Raw genomic sequence first — 17,600 nt, forward strand, 5'->3', positions numbered from 1 at the left:
AGTCCGAGTGTGTGTATTGCAATAAATTATACTTAATGTCGTTAAGATCGCACAGTCTCAAGGGGATTCAGAATTAGTTCCGAGGCAATCTTCCAGGGCCAACGTCTGCCTCATTTGACCTCTCTCAAAACAACACCTGGGGGCCACTAATTCCGTGAACCTCACCCATTAATTCTTCTATCCGTGTTGAGGACCCGGTCCACCACTGTTTCAACTCACCCATCACTTCGTCAAACGACCGCACTGCCGGTCACAAGAACTGACAAACTCGCCCACCCATCCACTCACTCACCCACTCACTCCGTAATTCACTCACGTACCACACGACAAGTCACAAACACTTCTTCGTATGCTTGTGTTCCACTTTGGAATGTCCTCCTCCCATCATCGTCATCATCATCGCTGCCTCAATTGCCTGCCCATCATCCCAAAGTTCTCAACAGTAACCTCGGTCAATTCAAGAAACGTATTAACACTCTCATCTGCGACACCTTCAAGAGGTACTGTTTGTTGCTGGTCGCGTGGCGTGTTGGAGCCTTGGCACCTGTGCTCAGCAGGAGCGATTGCAAAAAAATAAAATCCGATTTCAGATTTTGCCCACGTTCGGGAGTGAGCTTCCGTCACAAGGTCAGCACCTTCCTCAAAAACGATTCAAATAAAAAAAACGCTCCCAAAAGATAATTACAACCGAGCGCACACCCGTGCGTGTGTGTGTGTGTGCACGCATGTTAATATTCACGTCATACGGATTCGGCAAAAACAAATCAAAGTCTTATGCTTCACAATGCATGCAATCAATCGATCAGGCAATTCCACGAATCTTATGTTTAAATTCGTGCAAGATTATCGTCCGTTGCTATACACCGCTACAAGTTTCAAGAGGATGGCAAACGCCACAGATCGACTTCCGCGTTCGTCGAGAGGCCAAAACCAATCACGGGGCTGACCTTGCCATTCTCACAATCCTCTCCACCGCCTCACACTCAGTCTCATTCCGGATCGGAAGACCCCTCCGGAAAAGCAAGGCACACCCCAAACGTGTGCCCCACATCAACAAAGTTGCACAGACCTGGCCTCATTCCCCCGTGTTGCCTGCAACAGGCTGTTAGGACGTGCAAGGCACACCCCAAACGTGTGCCCAACATCAACAAAGTTGCACAGACCTGGCCTCATTCCCCCGTGTTGCCTGCAACAGGCTGTTGGGACGTGCAAGGCACACCCCAAACGTGTGCCCCACATCAACAAAGTTGCACAGACCTGGCCTCATTCCCCCGCGTTGCCTGCAACAGGCTGTTGGGACGTGCAAGGCACACCCCAAACGTGTGCCAAACATCAACAAAGTTGCACAGACCTGGCCTCATTCCCCCGCGTTGCCTGCAACAGGCTGTTGGGATGTGCAAGACACACCCTAAACGTGTGCCCCACATCAACAAAGTTGCACAGACCTGGCCTCATTCCCCCGCGTTGCCTGCAACAGGCTGTTGGGATGTGCAAGACACACCTAAACGTGTGCCCCACATCAACAAAGTTGCACAGACCTGGCCTCATTCCCCCGCGTTGCCTGCAACAGGCTGTTGGGACGAGCGTTGCGAGCGAGCGCCTGCTATGGTAAGTGCAGCACACGAGGAGGGATGGTGTGCTTAACACCACGCCAGGGCCACCTATGTCGCACCGGCGCCGAGGTTGACTTCATACACCGCACCAGCTGCTCATTTGAGGACTATTCGACGCAGGGGGGGGAAGAGACCCAGGACCGGGTCCAGGTATTCGCAGTCACCGGTATTGGTAACGGAACTCAGCTAACCAATGTGCCACCACTCCCCGCACACTCTCGCACACACGTACCGGATTATAAGACACCCGCCGGGCAACGTTCAAGGTCTAAAACACAGGGGAGGGAAAAAGTGCATCTTCGTACGATCCGGAAAATGCAGCGAACACTTTTTTTGTTTTTTTACACCACATCAGCCATGCTATGGGGCCCACAATGCTTTGGTGTGACGTGCTCTCGCTAACAATCACAAGCCGGGAAACCCGGCAGCATTTACACTGAAGGCGCCCGCAGCCGTCGACGCGTGAATCACGTTCCCACCGTGGCCCCGGTGTGTTTGGTTGATGGCGCACGTGACTTTTCGACCCTCGTCCGGCATCGTCACGATCCGCCCCCCCCCCCCCCTCTGCGCCGCGGATGCCACGCGACGCTTCACACAACCGCAGATTCTGCTGTCGCAGCAGCAGCAGCAGCAGCAGCTGCTGGTAAATATCCGTGGATGCACAATATTCCCGCGGCTGCATAATCTGCTCCTGGCAGCGGTTGCTGTCCCAATCGTTTGCGCTGCCGCAGAATCTGCTGCTGCCACTGCTAGCAGTTAATTATCAGCTGCTGCTCAATCCGCAACTGCTACACACATTGGCCGCTGCTGTAAAACTCTGCTGCCGCTGTGCGGGCTGCTGCTGCTGCAGCTTCTGCATGGGCCGTCTCCGCCTCAACCCCGAGGCGCTTGTCACAGAGTCGCAGACAGCGTGGGCCGTACGTCCACCCTCTCTCACCACCGCGGCCACAACCGCCACGTTCACCGCCGCTGTCGGTCAAGTTCCCCGCGGCGTTCCGCTCGACACGCCTCCTCGTCCTCGGCGCTTGCAGGAGGGCGACCTCAGCGGGCGGCGGCCGTAACCTCGGCAGCGTCAGTTGCAGGGACGAGCTCGGCTCCGCAGCGCAACGAGAACACCGGGAGGGAAGAGGGGAGGTCGCAAAACCCGCCCAGATTTGTTTTTGTCCCGACACGGTTCTTCGCGTGACGGACACGAGGAGGCGGCTTCGTCTCGGCAGTTCGTACAACATTTTGCAAACGAGGGGGCGGGCGGGGCGGGGGGCGAAAAATCATTTGCGGATCTTTCAGATGTCATTTAGAATCCGTAATTCGGGCAGGCGCCCCCGTTGACCGCCGTCACTTTAGCGATTCACGCCAACTCCTTCGTTGGGATTCCTTCTCCAACAAAGCCCTGCCCCCGGCCGCTACCACCACCACCACCACTTGGCCACCACCACCACCACCACCTGGCCACCACCACCACCACCACCGTCTGGCCACCACCACCACCGTCTGGCCACCACCACCACCTGGCCACCACCACCACCGTCCGGCCACCACCACCACCACCGTCACTGCCCGACCACCCCTCCGCCCCCCGGCCACCCGGCCAGCCGTCCCGACTCTCAATTGCTCCAGTCGACGGAGTGCGTTTTTGAATGCCTCTTGAGGTTGTTGATCCAGGAGAAGCCCTTGCCGCACTCCTTGCACACATGCGGCTTCTCGCCCGTGTGGGTCCTGTAGTGGGTCTCCAGGTTGTAGCGGTGCGCGAAGCCCTTCCCGCACTCGTCGCAAGCGTGAGGCCACTCGCCCGAGTGGGTGCGCGCGTGCGTCGCCAGGATGGAGGGCCGCGTGAACGCCTTTCCGCACTCGTCGCAAACGTGCGGCCTCTCGCCCGAGTGGGATCGAGCGTGCCTCTTGAGGTGGGAGCGCTGCGCGAAGCCCTTGCCGCACTCAGGGCACGCGTGCGGCCTTTCGCCCGTGTGCTTCTGAGCGTGCGCCTTGAGCGAGGAGGCGTGCAGGAAACCGCGGCCGCACACTTCGCACACGTGCGGCCTTTCGCCCGTGTGGATCTTGGCGTGCGCGTCCAGGATGCAGCGCTGCGTGAAGCCCTTGCCGCACTCGCCGCACGAGAAGGGCCGCTCACCAGAGTGCTTCTTGGCGTGCACGCGAAGCGACGACGCGTGCAGGAACGCCCGCCCGCACTCGGCGCACGAGTGCGGGCGTTCCCCGGTGTGCATCTTGGCGTGCGTCTCCAGCACGGCGCGGCGCGTGAACCCTCGGCCGCACTCCTTGCAGGAGAAGGGCTTCTCGCCCGTGTGTGTCTTCACGTGGCGCTTCAGCTTGAAGTAGTGCGAGAAGAGCTTCCCGCACTCGTCGCAAACGTGCCTCACCTCGCTCGTAACGCTCGTCACCTTCTGCGCCGCGCTCGCCGGCTTGCCGCTGCCGCCGCTGCCCCCACCGCCGCCGCTGCTGCTGCTGCCGCTGCTGACGCTGCTGCTGCTGCTGCTGCTGCTCGAGTTGGCCTGCGCGGAGACCTTGCCGGACGCCCGGGCCGAGCGCAGTCGTCGCTCCTCGGCCGTCGTCGCCGTCCTCCTCCTCTGCTGGCGGTTGATGGACCAGGTGGCGCCGTGCAGGGACTTGCCGCAGTGGGCGCAGGCGCGCCGGCTCTGCTGGCCGTGGGCGCCGAGACGGCCCCGTGCCGTGCCCACACCGTCCTTCTTGCAGCGCTCGCACAGCGGGCCCGTCGCCGCCGCTGCCGCCTCGTCTGCGGAAAAGCGTGGGGAACGTTAGGCGGTGGTGATGGTTAGCGATGAAGCACAAACTCAACACTGCACCATAGACTCAACACTGCACCGTACTCAACACTGCACCGTACTCAACACTGCACCATAGACTCAACACTGCACCATAGACTCACACTGCACCATAGACTCAACACTGCACCATAGACTCAACACTGGCATAGACTCAACACTGCACCATAGACTCAACACTGCCCATAGACTCAACACTGCACCATAGACACAACACTGCCCATAGACTCAACACTGACCATAGACTCAACACTGACCATAGACTCAACACTGACCATAGACTCAACACTGCACCATAGACTCAACACTGACCATAGACTGAACACTGCACCATAGACTCAACACTGCACCATAGACTCAACACTGCCATAGAGTCAACACTGCACCATAGACTCAAAACTGCCCATAGACTCAACACTGCCCATAGACTCAACACTGCACCATAGACTCAAAACTGCCCATAGACTCAACACTGACCCTAAACTCAAAACTGCCCATAGACTCAACACTGCACCATAGACTCAACACTGCACCATAGACTCAACACTGCATCATAGACTCAACACTGCCCATAGACTCAACACTGCACCATAGACTCAGCACTGCCATAGACTCAGCACTGCCCATAGACTCAACACTGCACCATAGACTCAACACTGCCCCATAGACTCAACACTGCACCATAGACTCAGCACTGCCATAGACTAAGCACTGCCCATAGACTCAACACTGCCCCATAGACTCAACACTGCGCCATAGACTCAACACTGCCCCATAGACTCATCACTGCCCCATAGACTCAACACTGCGCCATAGACTCAACACTGCCCCATAGACTCAACACTGCACCATAGACTCAGCACTGCCATAGACTAAGCACTGCCCATAGACTCAACACTGCCCCATAGACTCAACACTGCGCCATAGACTCAACACTGCCCCATAGACTCATCACTGCACCATAGACTCTACACCGCCACTTTGACAACAGCACTCCACATGGGCAACGGCGCGTCGTCAGGGTCAGGGATCGAACCCACGACCTCCTGCTGCTGCTGCAGCAGCATGGTTCTCTCAGCCTTGGCCCAAGGCCACCGTCAACTCGGGAAACCCATTGGGCGAGCACTCGCCCCCCCCCCCGCCGACAGCGTTGACGGCGACGATTCTCCCCCCCTTACCTTGGTCTAGGTCCTCGTCCGAGAACTCCATCTTGATGTAGCCTTGGTCCGCGTCGTCCAGGTACTCGGGGGAATCTTGGGCAGCCTCCTCCAGCTCCTCCTCTGGAGTCTCATTGGCTCGCTCGAGTTTCACGGACTTCACACTCCGTGCTGCGCCTCGGAACAAAGTGCACAGGCGGGCGACGTTGTGTGAAGATGCCACGATTACGGTTGAGTCCGCGCTGCCGGAAACTCAAGAGGGACCGGCATAGGAGTCTCGTTTGCACTGATTGAGTGTGACCCTATGTTGCAGTGTTGAGTATAATTTGCAGTGTTGAGTCTATGGTGAGTCTATGGGCAGTGTTGAGTCTATGGGTAGCGTTGGGTCTATGGTGCAGTATTGAGTCTATGGTGCAGTGTTGAGTCAAAGGGCCATGTTGAGTCTATGGTGCAGTGTTGAGTCTATGGGCAGTGTTGAATCTATGGGGCAGTGTTGAGAATATGGGCAGTGTTGAGTCTATGGTGCAGTGTTCAGTCTATGGTGCAGTGTTGAGTCTATGGTGCAGTGTTGAGTCTATGGTGCAGTGTTGAGTCTATGGTGCAGTGTTGAGTCTATGGTGCGGTGTTGAGTCTATGGGCAGTGTTGAGTCTATGGGCAGTGTTGAGTCTATGGGCAGTGTTGAGTCTATGGGCAGTGTTGAGTCTATGGGGCAGTGTTGAGAATATGGGCAGTGATGAGTCTATGGTGCAGTGTTGAGTCTATGGTGCAGTGTTGAGTCTATGGTGCAGTGTTGAGTCGATGGTGCAGTGTTGAGTCTACGGTGCAGTGTTGAGTCTACAGTGCAGTGTTGAGTCTATGGTGCAGTGTTGAGTCTACGGTGCAGTGTTGAGTCTATGATGCAGTGTTGAGTCTATGATGCAGTGTTGAGTCTATGGTGCAGTGTTGAGTCTACGGTGCAGTGTTGAGTCTACAGTGCAGTGTTGAGTCTATGGTGCAGTGTTGAGTCTACGGTGCAGTGTTGAGTCTACGGTGCAGTGTTGAGTCTATGGTGCAGTGCTGAGTCTATGGTGCAGTGCTGAGTCTACGGTGCAGTGCTGAGTCTATGGTGCAGTGTTGAGTCTATGGTGCAGTGTTGAGTCTATAGGCAGTGTTGAGTCTATGGTGCAGTGTTGAGTCTATGGTGCAGTGTTGAGTCTATAGGCAGTGTTGAGTCTACGGTGCAGTGTTGAGTCTACAGTGCAGTGTTGAGTCTATGGTGCAGTGTTGAGTCTACGGTGCAGTGTTGAGTCTACGGTGCAGTGTTGAGTCTATGGTGCAGTGCTGAGTCTATGGTGCAGTGCTGAGTCTACGGTGCAGTGCTGAGTCTATGGTGCAGTGTTGAGTCTATGGTGCAGTGTTGAGTCTATAGGCAGTGTTGAGTCTATGGTGCAGTGTTGAGTCTATGGTGCAGTGTTGAGTCTATGGTGCAGTGTTGAGTCTATGGTGTAGTGCTGAGTCTATGGTGCAGTGTTGAGTCTATGGTGCAGTGTTGAGTCTATAGGCAGTGTTGAGTCTATGGTGCAGTGCTGAGTCTATGGTGCAGTGCTGAGTCTACGGTGCAGTGTTGAGTCTATGGTGTAGTGCTGAGTCTACGGTGCAGTGTTGAGTCTATGGTGCAGTGTTGAGTCTATGGTGCAGTGTTGAGTTTACGGTGCAGTGTTGAGTTTACGGTGCAGTGTTGAGTCTACGGTGCAGTGTTGAGTCTATGGTGCAGTGTTGAGTCTATGGTGCAGTGTTGAGTCTATGGTGCAGTGTTGAGTCTATGGTGCAGTGTTGAGTCTATGGTGCAGTGTTGAGTTTACGGTGCAGTGTTGAGTCTACGGTGCAGTGTTGAGTCTATGGTGCAGTGTTGAGTCTATGGTGCAGTGTTGAGTCTATGGTGCAGTGTTGAGTCTATGGCGCAGTATTGAGTCTATGATGCAGTGTTGAGTCTATGGTGCAGTGTTGAGTCTATGGTGCAGTGTTGAGTCTATGGTGCAGTGTTGAGTCTATGGTGCAGTGTTGAGTCTATGGTGCAGTGTTGAGTCTACGGTGCAGTGTTGAGTCTATGGTGCAGTGTTGAGTCTACGGTGCAGTGTTGAGTCTACGGTGCAGTGTTGAGTCTATGGTGCAGTGTTGAGTCTATGGTGCAGTGTTGAGTCTATGGTGCAGTGTTGAGTCTATGGTGCAGTGTTGAGTCTATGGTGCAGTGTTGAGTTTACGGTGCAGTGTTGAGTCTATGGTGCAGTGTTGAGTCTACGGTGCAGTGTTGAGTCTATGGTGCAGTGTTGAGTCTATGGTGCAGTGTTGAGTCTATGGTGCAGTGTTGAGTCTATGGGCAGTGTTGAGTCTATGGTGCAGTGTTGAGTCTATGGTGCAGTGTTGAGTCTATGGTGCAGTGTTGAGTCTATGGGCAGTGTTGAGTCTATGGGCAGTGTTGAGTCTATGGGCAGTGTTGAGTCTATGGTGCAGTGTTGAGTCTACGGTGCAGTGTTGAGTCTACGGTGCAGTGTTGAATCTACCTGTGATCTTCTTCTTGGTCCTCACCATCACTGCACGGTTCCACCCTGGAGTGGGGCCGCCCTCGCTACGCTTGAGGGACCTTCGCACGACACAAACACAAACGCCCCCCCCTCTAAGTAACCTTGATGTTGTATGCAGGTGGCACCGATTGAAGGCCGGCACCCTGAGCGGGAATTGATCTCGGGTCTGTCCTGACTTCGTAGCGCAGTGTGGTGCTAACCACTGCACCGCCACTCCCCCCACACACAGTGCGCTAACCACTGCACCGCCACTCCCCCCACACACAGTGCGCTAACCACTGCACCGCCGCTCCCCCCACACACACAGTGTGCTAACCACTGCACCGCCACTCCCCCCACACACACAGTGTGCTAACCACTGCACCGCCGCTCCCCACACACACACACAGTGCGCTAACCACTGCACCGCCACTCCCCCCACACACAGTGCGCTAACCACTGCACCGCCACTCCCCCCACACACACAGTGTGCTAACCACTGCACCGCCACTCCCCCCACACACAGTGCGCTAACCACTGCACCGCCACTCCCCCCACACACAGTGCGCTAACCACTGCACCGCCACTCCCCCCACACACAGTGCGCTAACCACTGCACCGCCACTCCCCCCACACACACAGTGTGCTAACCACTGCACCGCCGCTCCCCACACACACACACAGTGCGCTAACCACTGCACCACCGCTCCCCACACACACCGTGCGCTAACCACTGCACCGCCACTCCCCCCCCCCCCCACACAGTGCGCTAACCACTACACCACCACTCCCCACACACACGCACAGTGCGCTAACCACTGCACCACCGCTCCCCACACACACAGTGCGCTAACCACTGCACCGCCACTCCCCACTCACACACGCAGTGCGCTAACCACTGCACCACCACTCCCCACTCACACACACAGTGCGCTAACCACTGCACCACCACTCCACACTCACACACAGTGCGCTAACCATTGCACCACCGCTCTCCACACACACAGTGTGCTAACCACTGCACCACCACTCCCCACTCACACACACAGTGCGCTAACTACTGCACCACCGCTCCCCACACACACACGCAGTGCGCTAACCACTGCACCACTGCTCCCCACTCACACACACAATGCGCTAACCACTGCACCACCGCTCCCCACACACACACGCAGTGCGCTAACCACTGCACCACCACTCCCCCCACACACACACAGTGTGCTAACCACTGCACCACCACTCCCCACACACACACAGTGCGCTAACCACTGCACCACCACTCCCCACACACACAGTGCGTTAACCACTCCCCACACACATCGCGCTAACCACTGCACCACCACTCCCCACACACACAGTGCGCTAACCACTGCACAGCCACTCCCCCCACACACACACAGTGCGCTAACCACTGCACCACCACTCCCCACACACACAGTGCGCTAACCACTGCACCGCCACTCCCCACACACACACACAGTGCGCTAACCACTGCACCACCACTCCCCACACACACAGTGCGCTAACCACTGCACCACCGCTCCCCACACACACAGTGTGCTAACCACTGCACCACCACTCCCCACTCACACACAGTGCGCTAACCACTACACCACCACTCCCCACACACACAGTGCGCTAACCACTGCACCACCGCTCCCCACACACAATGCGCTAACCACTGCACCACCACTCCCCACTCACACAGTGCGCTAACCATTGCACCGCCGCTCCCCACGCACACACAGTGTGCTAACCACTGCACCACCACTCCCCCCCCCCCCCCACACACAGTGTGCTAACCACTGCACCACCGCTCCCCACACACAACGCGCTAACCACTGCACCACCACTCCCCGCACACACAGCGCGCTGTTTTTGTGGTGATGATGATGGTGGTGATGGTGATGTTTGTGGTGATGATGATGTTTGTGATGGTGGTGGTGATGATGATGGTGGTGATGGTGATGATGGTGGTGGTGACGATGATGATGGTGGTGGTGATGATGTGGTGATGATGATGATGTTTGTGATGGTGGTGGTGATGGTGGTGGTGATGGTGATGATGGTGGTGATGGTGATGATGGTGGTGGTGACGATGATGATGGTGGTGGTGATGATGTGGTGATGATGGTGGTGACGATGATGATGGTGGTGATGGTGATGATGGTGGTGATGATGGTGGTGACGATGATGATGATGGTGGTGGTGATGATGATGGTGGTGATGGTGGTGGTGACGATGATGATGGTGGTGATGATGATGGTGGTGGTGACGATGATGATGGTGGTGATGATGATGGTGGTGGTGATGATGATGATGGTGGTGACGATGATGATGGTGGTGATGATGATGGTGGTGATGATGATGGTGATGATGATGGTGATGATGGTGGTGATGATGATGATGGTGGTGATGATGGTGATGATGATGGTGGTGATGATGATGGTGGTGGTGATGATGATGGTGATGTTGATGATGATGATGGTGATGTTGATGATGATGGTGATGTTGATGATGATGATGGTTATGATGATGGTGATGTTGATGATGGTTATGATGATGATGGTGATGTTGATGATGATGATGGTTATGATGATGATGGTGATGTTGATGATGATGGTGGAGGTGATGGTGATGATGATGGTGGTGATGGTGGAGGTAGAGGTGATGGTGATGATGATGATGGTTATGATGATGATGGTGGAGGTGATGATGATGGTGGTGATGTTGATGATGATGATGGTGATGTTGATGATGATGATGGTCATGATGATGGTGATGTTGATGATGATGGTGATGATTATGATGATGATGATGGTGGAGGTGATGATGATGATGTTGATGATGATGATGGTTATGATGATGATGGTGATGTTGATGATGATGGTGATGATTATGATGATGATGGTGGAGGTGATGATGATGGTGATGTTGATGATGATGATGGTGATGATGATGATGGTGGAGGTGATGATGATGGTGGAGGTAGAGGTGGTGGAGTAGGAGGTTGACGAGATGGAGGAGGTGTAAGAGGAGTTGTTGTGAACGAGGTGATGTTGTTGACGTTGTTGACGTGTTGTTGTTGTTGTTGACGAGGTGGTGGTGGTGTAAGAGGAGTTGTTGTGAACGAGGTGATGTTGTTGTTGTTGTTGTCGAGTTGTTGACGAGATGCAGGAGAAAGAGGAGTCGGTGTTGTTGTTGTTGACGAGGAGATGTTGTTGACGTCGTTGTTGTTGTTGTTGACGAGTTGTTGTTGTTGTTGATGAGGTGTAAGAGGAGTTGGGCCCTCACCTCTCGCGCCTCCTGCCGCTCGCCTGCCTCCTCGCGCCACCAGCTGCGACCTCTCGCCCCGTGACGTCAGCCGCCAGTCCGGCGGTGACGTCATTTCTCAGTAGCGGGGGTGTTAACACGCGCGGTGACGTCATCGCAGATCTGGCGGGGACGTCTTTCCTCAGTGCGTGTGTGGTGTTAACACGGGTGATGACGTCGTCGCAGGTCTGGCGGTGACGTCTTTCCTCAGTAGGTGTGGTGTTAACACGGGTGATGACGTCGTCGCAGGTCTGGCGGTGACGTCTTTCCTTAGTGTGTGTGGTGTTAACACGGGTGATGACGTCATCGCAGGTCTGGCGGTGACGTCTTTCCTCAGTAGGTGTGGTGTTAACACGCGCGGTGACGTCATCGCAGGTCTGGTGGTGACGTCTTTCCTCAGTAGGTGTGGTGTTAACACGCGCGGTGACGTCATCGCAGGTCTGGTGGTGACGTCTTTCCTCAGTAGGTGTGGTGTTAACACGGGTGATGACGTCATCGCAGGTCTGGTGGTGACGTCTTTCCTCAGTAGGTGTGGTGTTAACACGGGTGATGACGTCGTCGCAGGTCTGGTGGTGACGTAATTTCTTAGTAGTGGGGGGGTTAACACACGTGATGACGTCAACCGGCAATCTGGTGACGTCATTCCTCTGTGGGGTGTTACCACGCGTGATGACGTCATCGCAGATCTGGTAGTGACGTCATTCCTCTGTGGGGTGTTCCCACGCGTGATGACGTCGACCACCAATCTGGTGATGTCATTTTTCAGTTCGAGGGGGTGTTACCACCGTTGATGACGTTTTCGCAGATCTGGTGATGACGTTATTCCTCAGTGGGGTGTGTGTTACCACCAGTGATGATGTCACCGTAAGTCTGATGATGACGTCTTCTTCAGTTGGTTGGATGTGGTGTTAACAACGGCGATGACGTCACCGCCAGTCTAGTGGTGACGTCATTTTTCAGTGGGTGCAGGGGGGATCCCAACGTTGACGACGCCACCGCCAATCTGGTGGTGACGTCATTCCTCAGTGTGGCGGTGTTACCACGGGCGATGACGTCACCGCCCACGCGTCATCCCATCTGTTCTCCAGCACGTGCCCAATCACCCAATCACGTTACCCCCGACACAAGCAACGCCTCCCATTGGACACGGAGTGACCGTGACGTCACCACGAAGCATGTGCCAGGCTAGGTGCACTTTGAGGCTGCCACGTGAAGTGTCGAAGGCTCCCTGCTGACAGGAGGAGGTCACGTGACAGACCCAGCAGGTGCCACGGGTCGACTGAGATGAGTGGTAGAGGCACCACCATCAGCTGTGACCCCCTGCTGTGCCAGGCTAGGTGCAGGAGGTCATGTGACAGACCCAACAGGTGCCATGGGTTGACTGAGATGAGTGGTAGAGGCACCACCACCAGCTGTGACCCCCTGCTGTGCCAACTCGCTGCGTTTTAGCCGCCCGGCGCCCCGCTAGTTGTTGTGAGCGTCGCTCCTCTGCCCTCCGTTGTTGTTGGAGGGCGACTGCCTCCAACTGCCCAGTAGCGTCCTTCACGAGCCTCCTCCAGAGGCCGATCTTGACACCGCTGGTACCAGTCATCGGCAAGTCCACTCAGCTCCACGTCCTCCTGTACCACATCACTCCATCTCTTCTCTAGCCCGTGCCGCGCCCGTTTAGCCCCCTCGATCCGGCCGAACAGAAGCTGTTTGGGCATGCGGTGGCTGGGCATGCGGGCTACATGACCCAGCCAACGCAGCCTTGCCTGCCGGAGGAGCTCACCGATGGGACTTTGTCCAGATCTTTCGAGGATTTGTGAGCTCCTCACACAGTCCAGCCTGGTTAAACCCAGGATGGATCGTAGGCAGGCCAGCCTAAATGTTTATAACCGGCAAAGATGTTCCATTAGGGGGGTCCACGTTTCACAAGCGTAGAGAAGGGAGGAAATGACCGTGGCCGAGAAGACCCGAAGCTTTGTGCGAAGCGACAGACCAGGTAGCTTCCACACAGCATTACACTTACCCCCTCACCCATTCCCCCACTCACTCACCCATTCCCTCATTCCCCCACTCACTCACCCATTCACTCGCCCATTCACCCACTCACTCATTCACCCACCCGCCCATTCACCCATTCACTCACCCATTCACCCACTCACTCATTCACCCACCCGCCCATTCACCCATTCACTCACCCATTCACCCATTCACTCACCCATTCACTCACCCATTCACCCATTCACTCACCCATTTACCCACTCACTCACTCAACCCACTCACCCCTGACTCATTCGCCCACTCACCCACTTCACTCACCCATTCACCCACCCGCTCACCCATATACTTACTCATTCACACACTCACCCATTCCCTCAAAAATGTTATAAATTGATTTGCATTTTAATGAGGGAAATAAGTATTTGACCCCCTCTCAATCAGAAAGATTCTGGCTCCCAGGTGTTTTATACAGGTAACAAGCTGAGATTAGGAGCACACTCTTAAAGGGAGTGCTCCTAATCTCAGCTTGTTACCTGTATAAAAGACACCTGTTCACAGAAGCAATCAATCAGATTCCAAACTCTCCACCATGGCCAAGACCAAAGAGCTCTCCAAGGATGTCAGGGACATGATTGTAGACCTGCACAAGGCTGGAATGGGCTACAAGACCATCGCCACGCAGCTTGGTGAGAAGGTGACAACAGTTGGTGCGATTATGCGCAAATGGAAGAAACACAAAAAATTGTCAATCTCCCTCGGCCTGGGGCTCCATGCAAGATCTCACCTCGTGGAGTTGCAATGATCATGAGAACGGTGAGGAATCAGCCCAGAACTACACGGGAGGATCTTGTCAATGATCTCAAGGCAGCTGGGACCATAGTCACCAAGAAAACAGTTGGTAACACACTACGCCATGAAGGACTGAAATCCTGCAGCGCCCGCAAGGTCCCCCTGCTCAAGAAAGCACATATACATGCCCGTCTGAAGTTTGCCAATGAACATCTGAATGATTCAGAGGACAACTGGGTGAAAGTGTTGTGGTCAGATGAGACCAAAATGGAGCTCTTTGGCATCAACTCAACTCGTCGTGTTTGGAGGAGGAATGCTGCCTATGACCCCAAACATGGAGGCGGAAACATTATGCTTTGGGGGTGTTTTTCTGCTAAGGGGACAGGCCAACTTCACCGCATCAAAGGGACGATGGACGGGGCCATGTACCGTCACATCTTGGGTGAGAACCTCCTTCCCTCAGCCAAGGCATTGAAAATGGGTCGTGGATGGGTATTCCAGCATGACAATGACCCAAAACACACGGCCAAGGCAACAAAGGAGTGGCTCAAGAAGAAGCACATTAAGGTCCTGGAGTGGCCTAGCCAGTCTCCAGACCTTAATCCCATAGAAAATCTGTGGAGGGAGCTGAAGGTTCGAGTTGCCAAACGTCAGCCTCGAAACTTTAATGACTTGGAGAAGATCTGCAAAGAGGAGTGGGACAAAATCCCTCCTGAGATGTGTGCAAACCTGGTGGCTATCTACAAGAAACGTCTGACCTCTGTGATTGCCAACAAGGGTTTTGCCACCAAGTACTAAGTCATGTTTTGCAGAGGGGGTCAAATATTTATTTCCCTCATTAAAATGCAAATCAATTTAGAACATTTTTGACATGCGTTTTTCTGGATTTTGTTGTTGTTATTCTGTCTCTATCACCGTTCAAATAAACCTACCATTAAAATTATAGACTGGTCATTTCTTTGTCAGTGGGCAAACGTACACAATCAGCAGGGGATCAAATACTTTTTAAATCCTTTATATTAAGTTAACTTGCGCGCTTGCTTGCTTGCTTGCGCGCTTACGACCGTGCAAATCTTTCGGTCGTTTTTTAACCCACTTCCCGTGATCCAATCGAGCTGACATTTTGCACACAGACTCGTTGTGCGTGACAATTTATTTTCGTGAAAAAAAATTCCAAAATGTTACACTTTTTAGCAAAAAATAAATTATATTTAATTACCAATTGCTTAATGGTGGCAGGCAATCATCTGACCCATAGGTGGCAGCCATCTCAAGCCAGAGGACAAGAGGACTCTAGCCGCCACGCATATAAAGGATTTAGAGTGAAAAACTTTGTTTTTACGGTTTCATTTTTTAAATCCTTTATATTAAGTTCACTCGCTTGCTTGCTTGCGCGCTTACGACCGTGCAAATCTTTCGGTCGTTTTTTAACCCACTTCCCGTGATCCAATCGAGCTGACATTTTGCACACAGACTCGTTGTGCGTGACAATTAATTTTCGTGGAAAAAAAAATTCCAAAATTTTACACTTTTTAGCAAAAAATAAATTATATTTAATAACCAATTGCTTAATGGTGGCAGGCAATCATCTGACCCATAGGTGGCAGCCATCTCAAGCCAGAGGACGAGAGGACTCTAGCCGCCACGCATATAAAGGATTTAGAGTGAAAAACTTTGTTTTTACGGGTTAATTTTTTTCCCTCACTGTACATACACTGAACTTCTTTCTGCACCGTAGAATGTAGCTAATCGGAGGTGCGGGAGGTTGGAGCCGCACGACATCTGGACCCGTTCCGCTCCAGGGCACGTGGGACCAAAGCGTGTGTGCGTGTGTGTGTGTGCGTGTGTGTGCGTGTGTGTGCGTGCGTGAGTGTGCGTGTGAGTGCGTGCGTGAGTGTGCGTGTGCATGCGTGTGTGCGTGCGTGTGCGTGCGTGTGAGTGCGTGCGTGAGTGTGCGTGTGCGTGTGCGTGCGCGTGTGCGTGTGCGTGCGTGCGTGCGCGCTGTCCCGGCACAAACTAAAAATTTGCGGCGCCTCGAATGATGGTGTAAGTGGCCGATGCCCGGCACAGCCCAATGAATGCGTGCGGAGCCAGACCGTGCGACGTATACAGCGATGCAACGCCCCGATTCCACAAGTGACACGGAGGAGACATCGCGGCGATGCACTCCGCTACTCCGCTGCTCCCACCAGAAGAATAGGGATTAGAATAGGAAGGATTATAAGAAGAATTAGTAGAAGAATTAGAATTAGAATCAGAAGAAGACTTGGAAGAAGAATTTGAAGAAGAATTGGAAGCACAAGGAATAGGAGAAGAACAATTAGAATAAGTAAGCTCCAAATCAAGTAAGAAGCATTAGAAGAAGAATGAGAAGAATTGGTAGAAGAATTAGTCGTAGAATAATTCACAGTAGTAGCATTTGAAGAAGGGATAGGAGAGAAACAATTAGAATAAGCAAGCTCCAAATCAAGTAAGAAGAATGAGAAGAATTGGTAGAAGAATTAGTCGTAGAATAATTCACAGTAGTAGCATTTGAATAAGGAATAGGAGAGAAACAATTAGAATAAGCAAGCTCCAAATCAAGTAAGAAGAATTAGAAGAATTAGAAGAATTGGTCGTAGAATAATTCACAGTAGTAGGATTTTAATAAAGAATAGGAGAGAAACAATTAGAATAAGCAAGCTCCAAATCAAGTAAGAAGAATTAGAAGAATGAGAAGAATTAGTCGTAGAATAATTCACAGTAGTAGGATTTGAAGAAGGGATAGGAGAGAAACAATTAGAATAAGTAAGCTCCAAATCAAGTAAGAAGAATTAGAAGAATGAGAAGAATTGGTAGAAGAATTAGTCGTAGAATAATTCACAGTAGTAGCATTTGAAGAAGGAATTGGAGAGAAACAATTAGAATAAGTAAGCTCCAAATAAAGTAAGAAGAATTAGAAGAAGCATTAGAAGAATTAGTCGTAGAATAATTCACAGTAGTAGCATTTGAAGAAGGAATAGGAGAGAAACAATTAGAATAAGCAAGCTCCAAATCAAGTCAGAAGAATGATTAATAGAAGAATTAGTCGAAGAAGAAAAATAATTACAAGAAGAGGAATTAGAAGAAAAATGAGGAGGTGCTGCAAAACGAATCGGCATTCGCGAGACAACTTGCACAACACTTCGCGTCCGAAGCGTTTCACGCCACCACCGCCCCCAATCCGAACGGAAGCTCCCGGGGCATCGCGTTTCTACAGCTGCCGGCAGAGGTCGCAACCGGGTACCCCCCGATACCCGTACCCTACCCGATACCCGGCTACCCGTACCCGGCCCGGGTACGGGGTAGCCGTTTGCGACCCTGGTGCGGCCGGGTACGGGTAAGGAATCAAAACCAGTTTGCGACCTCTGGTTGGTGGGTGAGTAAGT

At 53.2% G+C, this 17,600-nt stretch overlaps 1 protein-coding gene across 1 annotated transcript in view; it reads right to left on the bottom strand.

Annotated features, from left to right (window-relative positions):
• Positions 1-387: 387 nt before the first annotated feature.
• LOC144735563 (uncharacterized) overlaps positions 388-17,600 on the bottom strand; it is a 34,179-nt gene continuing 16,966 nt past the window's right edge. The window contains exons 5-6 of the mRNA XM_078618005.1: positions 5,474-5,481; positions 388-3,934 (exon numbers count right to left, since the gene is read on the bottom strand). Coding sequence (XP_078474131.1) covers positions 3,218-3,934; positions 5,474-5,481 — 725 coding nt within the window. The 3' untranslated portion in view covers positions 388-3,217. The remainder of the gene's footprint in view (positions 3,935-5,473; positions 5,482-17,600) is intronic.

Source organism: Lampetra planeri, chromosome 55 (genome assembly GCF_965212315.1).
Source record: "Lampetra planeri chromosome 55, kcLamPlan1.2.h2, whole genome shotgun sequence".
Lineage (NCBI taxonomy): Eukaryota > Metazoa > Chordata > Hyperoartia > Petromyzontiformes > Petromyzontidae > Lampetra > Lampetra planeri.